This window comes from Vicugna pacos, chromosome 1 (genome assembly GCF_048564905.1).
Source record: "Vicugna pacos chromosome 1, VicPac4, whole genome shotgun sequence".
Taxonomy (NCBI): Eukaryota; Metazoa; Chordata; class Mammalia; order Artiodactyla; family Camelidae; genus Vicugna; species Vicugna pacos.
In genome coordinates this window covers 124,624,616-124,633,375 of record NC_132987.1, presented here as the reverse complement: position 1 = coordinate 124,633,375, position 8,760 = coordinate 124,624,616, and the positions used below count along the sequence as shown (strand labels likewise).

At 41.5% G+C, this 8,760-nt stretch overlaps 1 protein-coding gene across 1 annotated transcript; it reads left to right on the top strand.

Annotated features, from left to right (window-relative positions):
• The first annotated feature begins 7,322 nt into the window (after window positions 1-7,322).
• Window positions 7,323-8,252, top strand: LOC140699094 (vomeronasal type-1 receptor 3-like). The gene has a single exon (XM_072970888.1). The coding sequence runs from the start codon at window positions 7,323-7,325 to the stop codon at window positions 8,250-8,252; it is 930 nt and encodes a 309-aa protein (XP_072826989.1).
• Window positions 8,253-8,760: the final 508 nt, after the last annotated feature.

Sequence of the window (8,760 nt, the reverse complement as noted above, 5' to 3'; positions counted from 1 at the left end):
CAGTCATGATTTCTTCAAAAACCTTTTCAATCCCCTTTGATCTTTCTTCCCCTACTGGGATCCCTATTATGAGAAGATAGGCACACTTTATATTATCCCATATGTCCCTTATGCTATTTTAATTTGTTTTTATTTGTTTATCTTGTAGCTCTTCTGATTGGGTGCTTCTATTGTCCTGTCTTCTAAGTCACTAATTCATTCCTCTGCATTATCTAGTCAGCTTTGCACAGCCTTTAGATCATTCCTCATCTCAGTCAATGAGTTTACCCATTCTATTTGGCTCTTCTTTATAGCTTCAATTTCATTTTTGACATATTTTATATCTCTAAACACTATCTCTTTTAATTCCTTCAGCAATTTGATCACTCCTTTTTTGAAATCTTGCTCTAGTAGACTATCAATGTCTATTTCATTGATCGTTCTTTCAGGGGATTTCTCTTGTTCTTTTAATTGGAAATGGTTTCTCTGCTCCTTCATCTTGCTCATACCTCTCTGGCACTGTGGTCTATGGAGTATCAGTTATCTATTGTGGTCCTTAAGGAGTTTATCTATCTAATGCCTGTGTAGGAATAAAACTTAGGGGAAAAAAAGAGAGAGAGAAAGAATTTTAAAAGAGGGGAGGAAAAAAGGTTTGAAAAGAGTGTATAATTAATAATAGAAGAGTAAGTTGAAGCAGAATAGCAATCGGGTTGAGACATTCTTTTAAAACCTTTAAAAAGGGGGAAAAGAGGAAAAGATGTATTTGAAAGCTGTGTGTAATCATTAACAGGACCTCAAAACCCAAGAGAAATAAAAATGAATTAAGAAGTAAAAATTAAGAGGGTAATAGAAAATAGAACAGGTTAAAAACACATTTTAAGAAAAGGGGGTAGGGGGTCGGTGTTCTCCTGGTGACTGTGTGCTTTTAATGTGAAGTCTTTCTGTCTTTTTCCTGTTTTGGAAACTCAGCTAGCTGTCTTCAGAGGCCCCCCGTTGGCGCCCTCATCTGTGCTGCTCCCAGTGCCTGTCGGCAAGCAGATCGCGCCTCCTCCCAACACTGGGTCAGGTGCAGTTCTCCTTTGCTGTGGGCGGGCAGGTCACTGCCCCTCCCGATGCCGCAGTCAGATGTTGCAGATTGGCCAGGTAGGAGGGTGGGTCGCTCCCCCTCCCAGCACCATGGTCAGGGTCTGCGTTCTTGCCGGAAAGGCAGGGGGCCACCCTCCCTCTCCCAGCACCGGTCAGTCTGCTGCTCTGTGCTGCTGCGCGCTCCGCCTCGGGTCAGCGCTCCGCAGGCCGGCTCAGGGAAGACTGAGGAACAGCCTTGTCCCTGCTCTGGGCCAGAACCCAGCTCCTTGTTTGTCTTGGCAGAGCAAGTTCTCTGAGGGACCAGGACAGAAGGGTCCTATCTGCCTCGGGCTGTAGACAAGTCTCCGTCTGGCTTTTGAGGCTGCTAAGTCCTTAGGTGTAGATGCAGGTTTCGCCCCCACCCCCACCTGGGTGCTAAGCACCAGAGGATATGTCGGCTGTGCCTGAGCCCCGCCTCTCTTCCCCCGAAAACTTTACACGGGTTTTCAGAGATGGGGGTATGCACCCTTCCCCCCAGGGCACATCAACCGTGTTGTTTTATGGAGGGCCCAGGTTGTTCTGCCCTGTGCACCCACAGCCAGGGCATGCAGCCCCCTGCAGCCCCCCAGGGCTGCCTCTGTGCAGGGGACGCCATCCTCCGACCAGCTTGGGCAGCCTGGCCCTGCCCCCAGCTGCCGGCCCGCGATCTCAGGCTGGGTGTCGCGGGGACCCTCTGTGCCAATTTTAACTTAGTTCTGTCAGTCAAGGGCTGCTCTGTACATATCCAAGCCTCGGAGGCTCCCCCTCTGTCCCGTTGGCCTCTCAGTTGGAGAGGGAAGATCCAAAGAATGAGCGCCAGTCCTCCTCTGCCGCTCCCTCCCCGCAGGACCCGTCCCGCTCTGCTTTGCCTTTTCTTCTTTCATTTTTCCTTTTCTCCTACCAGATTTTTGGCGTCTCTATCTTTTGAAGAGGACGATGTTCTGTCGGAGTTCTGCAGGTCTTCTGGTTGGTTGAGTGGGTCTGTGGATGTGAGTCTTGGTGCATTTGTGGGAGATGGTGAGCTACCAGTGTCCTTCTACTCCGCCATCTTCTCTCTTCCTCTGTGCACAAGTTTCTGTTTGAACACCTGTTTCCTTTTATTTGAGTATATGCCTAGTTGTACAGTTGCTGGATCATGTAGTAATTCTGTGTTTTGCTTATGGAAGACTCACTGAATTGTCTTCTGTGAAGGCAGAACCACTTCACCTTTCAACCAACAATGTCTGAAGGGTGCCAGCTTCTCCACGCATTTGTCATATTTTCCTTCTTTTGGATTATGACAATCCTAATGGGCTTGAGGTGGCATCCCTTTGTGGCTTTGATTTGCATTTCTCTAAAGAATAATAGGGTTGGTCATCTTTTCATGTTCTTCTTGGCATTACGAGTATCTTTCCTGGAGAAGTCTCTGTTCAGTGTCTGTGCCCATGTATTAACTGGGTTGTTTGTCTTGTTGTTGTTGAGCTGTAACAATGTTTTACATATTCCAGCTCCTAGACCCTTATCAGATACATTATTTGCTAATGCTTTCTCCCACTCTGAGTAGTCTCTTCACTTGCTTTATAGTGTCTTTTGATGTACATAAATTTTTAATATTGTGAAACCCAATTTATCTGTTTTTTTCTTTTGTTGTTTTGTGCTTTGAATGTCATATTTAGGACACCATTGCCAAATTCAAGGACATGAAGATTTGCTCTTTGTTTCTTCTAAGAATTTTATCGCTCTTCAGTTTAGTTATTTGATCTATTTGGGGTTAAGTTTTGTATATGATGCGAAATAAAGGTCCAGCATCACTCATTTGCATGCAGGTATTCTGTTGTCCAGCAGTGGACACTGTTCTTTCCCCCACTGAATTGTCTTGGCATCCTTGTCAAAAATCACCTGATCACAGATGTACAGGTTTATCTCTGGATTCCCTCTCCTCTTCCACTCACTGATGTCTCTAGCCTTGTGCCTGTATTACACTATTTAGTTATTGCAGCTTTGTAGAAAGTTTGAAAATCAGGAAATGTGCATCCTCCAACTTTGCTCTTTTTAAGATTGCTTTGGCAATTTGAGGTCCTTTGAAATTCCATAGAAATTCTAGTATCAGATTTTCCATTTCTGCAAAATGGACACTGGGATGTGGGTAAGAACAGACTGGAAGCTGTAGGTCACGTCAAGGAGCACTGCCACCATCACAACACTGAGTCTCCCAATCCATGGACATAGGGTGTGTATTGGCTCATCTGGGCCTTCTTTAATTTCTTACTACTGTGTTTATTAGATTTAGTGTATAACTCTTTCACCTCCTTGGTTAAATTCGTTCCTAGGCATTACATTCTTTCTAACACTATTGTAAATTCCGTTCCTTAATTTGGGGGGGGGTTGTTCATTGCTGGGGTATAGAAATACAACTGAATTTTGTGTGTTGATCGTGGATCCTACAACTTTGCTAAATTCATGTGTTAGTTCAAGAAATGTCTTCTTTTTGGCAGGTTCTTTAGGGTTTTCCACATACAGCATCATGTCATCTACGAACAGACATAGCTTTCCTTTTCCTTTCCAATACTGACAATTCATTTCTTTTTCTTGATGAATTGCTATGGCTGAAAATTATAGCGCAGTGTTGAATGGAAGTTGTGAGAGAAAGCATCCCTGTCTTGTGCCTGATCTGAGAAGAATGGAAGCTTTCAGTCTTTCACCTGCTAGTACGGTGCTGCATTCAGGTTTTTTCATATATGTCCTCTCTTGTTGAGGAAGTTCTCCTCTACTCCTAGATTATTGAGTGCTGTTGTTTTGGGTTTTTTTTTTTTTTCAGGAACAGATGCTAATTTTTTCAAATTCTTTTGAAACATTATTGAGATGATCACGTGGATTTTTCCCTCAGTGCATTGATGTGGCCTATTACATTGATCTTCACATGTTGAACCACTCTTGCACTTCCGGGAAAAATTTCACCTGATTGTAGCATGTCATCCTTTTAGTATGGTGCTGGGTTCAGTTTGTTCTGACCCTGTTCAAACTGTGATTCACCCTGCCCTTTCCACCCAGGGGTGGAAGTAGAAATGGACAGACCAGCCAGTCTCTTCTCCAGATAGGCTACAACAGTAATAGGGGCAGTTTGGTGTCACCACAGGTATGGCCTGAATGGGTCCCTCGGGTACCTGGGCATGAGGCAGAGGTGGGAGGAGCATTAATGACAATGACATGGAGGCATTCTGAGGCCACTTTTTGAAGTCTTCTTCCTCCTGTTAGATGTCATGCCTGGAAATAGCCAACATCCCCTGTGCCGTGCAGCCACAGATGTTGTAAATAGAGACTAAAATCCTCCAAGATAATGAATTTCAGACCCAAAGTATTTGAGATACAGTAAGAACTGCTAGTTTCAGCTCAGTTTTCATACCTAAGCTTCCACCGTAGGCAACCCAAGAAAGCAGAGGAAATTAAACTTAAAGCAAGTGTAGGAACATAAATAATAAATATCAGAGCAGAAATCTATGAACTCAGAGCACAGGAAAACAGTAGAGAATAACAAAGATCAAGAAAGTTCGTAAACCTCTAGACAGTTTGGCCAAGAGAAAAAGAGAAGACATAAGATACAGAACAGGAACGAGCAAGAACATAACTAATGATCCCCGAGGCACTTAAACACTAGTGAGAGCACGAATGCCACAACCGACTCAAGCTTGTCAGTCTGATAACTCACACGAAGTGGACCGATTCCTCCAAGGACAAGCCACCAAAAGTCACTCAGAAGAACTAGGTAACCCGAATACCTTGTGCCTATTAAAGAAACTGAAGTTATGTTTAAAACCTTTTGAAAAACTCCAGACGCAGATGGTTTCAGTAGCAAATATGCCAAATGCTTATAGAAAAATACCAGTTCTACACAAGCTCTCCCACAAAATGCAAGGGAAAGGAACACTTACTGAATCACTTTTTAAGGCCACCTGTATTCATGTCAATACTGGATCAGAAAATGACAGACCACTCTCTCTCATGAACACGACACAAAAATTTCAAGCTAAATATCAGCCAATTGAATCCAGCAATATATAAAAAGTAAAAAAAATCATAATGAAGTTGTATTTACTCCAGAAATGGAAAGTTGGTCTAAATTTCTATCAGGGTACACCACATACTAATAGACAAAATAAGGAAGATGAAATGACTGTCTCTATAGATGCAGAAAAATATTTGACAAAATTTAATATCCATTCGGGTTAAAAACTGTCAGCTAACAAGGAATAGAAAGGGAACTCCCTTTACTCAATAAAGGTCACCTAAGAGAACATACAGCTAACGTCACTCTTAAAGGTGAGTGACAGAAGTTTTCCTCCCACCGTGATTTTTTAAATATTGACTTAAGCTTTTTATTTTGAAATAACTGTGTATTCCCATGTAGTTATTACAGACAATACGGAGAGATCCTATGTATCGTGTGCTCAGTTTCCTCAGTAACATCCACAAAACCATAGTGCGACGTCCCGAGCAGGATGCGGACGTGGACAGCCAGACACAGAACGTTCCATCAGAAAATGGACAGCGCACGCTGCCCTCACAGCCACACCGCCTCGCCTTCCACCCCTTTCTTTCATTAACCCTTAGTGACCACCAGTCTGCCCTCCAGTTCTGCATTTGGTTATCACAGAAACATTACACAAATACAATCACGGAGTATGTAACCTCTTGGAACTGGCATGTCCACCCAGCACGTTTCCCTGGGCTCATACAAGTTGCTGTGTGTGTCGGTAGTTTGCTTCTGTACTTTATGAAAAGTATCCCATTGTTTGGAATGTACCATAGTTGTTACAACCATTCATCCATGGAAAAAAGATGTCTAGGTTTCCAACTTCTGGCTGTTGTGAATGACACTGCTGTTAACATTAGAGTACAGGTGTTGTGTGAAAGTAACTTCTCATTTCTCAGGAATAAACTCCCGGGAGAGCTGTTGCTGAACCTATGGTAATCGCGTGTGAGGGGTTGTTTGAAGAAGCTGTCAAATTCTTTTCCACAGTGACGGTATGATTTTACATTCCAACTAGCTGTGTATGAATGATACGTTTCTCTGCATCCTTGCCAGAATTGGGTGGTGTCACTTTTAAAATTTCAGCTATCCCAGTGGGTGAATAGTTGTAATAATAAGACTGACTCTGTTTTTTGGATGCTTGCTGTCAGCTTTTAGGCATGTGTACTCACCTTTTCCCTGTGACTCATGTCTGGTCAAACTGATAAGGAATCTAAGGGCTCCCTCCTTTGGTGCAAGTAAGAGATTCAAAGCATTCAGCCCCTGCTGGCAGGTGTGAGCCCTCACCCAGGCCGCATCTGGATCACAATAATAATAATAATAATAAAAAAACCCAGACCAATTTCCTTTATACTCCTGCTCCAGCCGTTTTCAGATCATCTCGGGAGCTTTGTCCTGCTCTCCGGGACAGAGCCTCCGCATGTGGATTACAAGCCTCTCCCCACCCCTTGACCTGTCAGTGGCATCATCAGTCTCAATTTATGATTTAAGGAAACAGTCGAGTAGAAGGATACAGGAGTCACGAGACACATCAGTAGGCAGTAGAGGGCACTGCAGTGTGTGTGCCCTGACTGCAGGGAGATTAGGGCAATTCTAAACTCTCCAGTCTCAGCAGATCAGTGGAGCCCACGCTTCAGACTGGAGATTTAGAATGAGATGAAGGTAATCTATAACTTGGCTGTTGATTTTGAATGTGATCATAATAACTTCTTTTATCTTATATTAGTTAACCTTATAACAAACGTGACAATAAAATATAACTGGAGTCAGATATGTTTTGTGCCACATATTTATGCATGCTTCAGTAATTATATATGATCATTTGTAAAAATGAGCTATATAATACAATAAACATTCGGGAGAATATCATTGTACAGATGCTACTGGCATTCACTATGCATACAATGGTAAGAGAAGTTACAGTTTTAAGTAAACTGTCTCTTAACACATAAAAATAGTCTTCAGAATCAGCAGAACGTTTCTAAGAGAAACTGACTGGAATAAATGGTGAAAACATATGATACTTTCTGTTTTCATAAACGTTAAATTCTGCTCTTTAAGTATCTTGATGGTCCCTTGGTCTGATGTAGCTAAACATCTGACCATCTTGCAGGAAGTCTCCTGGAAAATTAATACATTCACAGTTATTCTGAATCTTTACATTCGTAATCAAATTATCTGTCTATAGGATGTGCTGATCTTGGTTTGAAGATCTAAGAGAGACTGAAAGACTATGATTTCCAGTGACGTGATTTTTGGGATCTTCTTCACCTTTCAAATTTGTATTGGGTTCATGGGGAATTCCTTGTTATTTTTGTTATATATGTACATCTTCTTAATTCTCCCTCATAAGAAGAAGCCCACAGATACGATTCTTGCCCACCTAACTTTGGCTAACACACTATCACTCATATTCAGAGGGGTCCCAAATATAATGTTATCATTTGGAATTAGGCCCGAGATGGGTGATATTGGATGTAAAACAGTGCTTTACATTCAGAGAGTTACCCGAAGTATTTCTCTGTACACAACCTCCCTCCAGAGTACATTTCAAGCTGTGACTATTACTCCAAGTAATAGTAAATGGGCCTGGATCAAAACCAAAATTTCTACGTTTATTCAACCCTCTTTACTTTTTGCCTGGATCATCAACATGATCATTTATACTGAGATCATCTTAAGAACTGTGGCCACCAGGAATGCCACTCATGCTAGTCGTGGGTATTACACCGCTACTTGTAAAACCAGTGCCTATAACCAATATCTGGCAGCAACATTTCTAAGCACAACATTCACTCGAGATTTGTTCTTTCTCTCTCTAATGACATGTAATAGTATCTACATGGTGAATATTCTTTTCAGACACCACAAAATAGCTCAGCATGTTCGCAGTACCATCCACTCTTCACGAGGCTCTCCTGAAAACAAAGCTACCAGTGTTATTCTCATCCTGGTGAGCTGCTTTGTTTTATTTCACTGGACCAATACCTTTCTTACTGTTTATTTAATTTTTGTGCAAAAGAAAAACTGGCACCTGGAGAACTTTGGTAATTTTATTGCATCATGTTACCCTAGCATCTGTCCTTTCTTGCTGATTACAAATGAAAATAGAATTTCCAAGATAAATTACATCAAAACAAGGATGAGGATTTTCTCTTCCTAAAGTAATTAAATGATCATATGACCACTCCTTAGCATTCCTCGCACCACTGGAGTAATGTGCCTGAGGACAGAGTAACCTGTTTATCAATGACCTGAGTTACATTTTAGTTCCCACTGGACTGAGTTAACAAGGCTTAGGTTATGATATCATGTGTATAAGGTTTAAAATTTTAGAAGACAGTAACATATACGTACTGTAGAATGCTTTTTACTATAGGAAATATTATTAAATCATAAAATTACAGAAATTGATAAATGCTGTTACTTCTGAGTATAAGCTAACCCTGACACTAAAGTAGGTGATGAGATACGCGTGTTATTTAAATTGTGCTCTATACCTTGGGATGTCAGAAATACTACATATTTAGCTTTTAAAATAAATAAAATTCTTCATATTTGCACATCAATTCAGAAATGTCTTCAGATTATGCAATAATTATTTACCTGCATCTAAGATGAAGTAAAAAGACATAAACATAAACAGCATCTCAGAACACCTAAGAGATTTT

Coding starts and splice junctions, on each gene's coding strand:
- LOC140699094 (XM_072970888.1), top strand. CDS start 7,323: ATGATTTCCAGTGACGTGATTTTTGGGATCTTCTTCACCTTTCAAATT.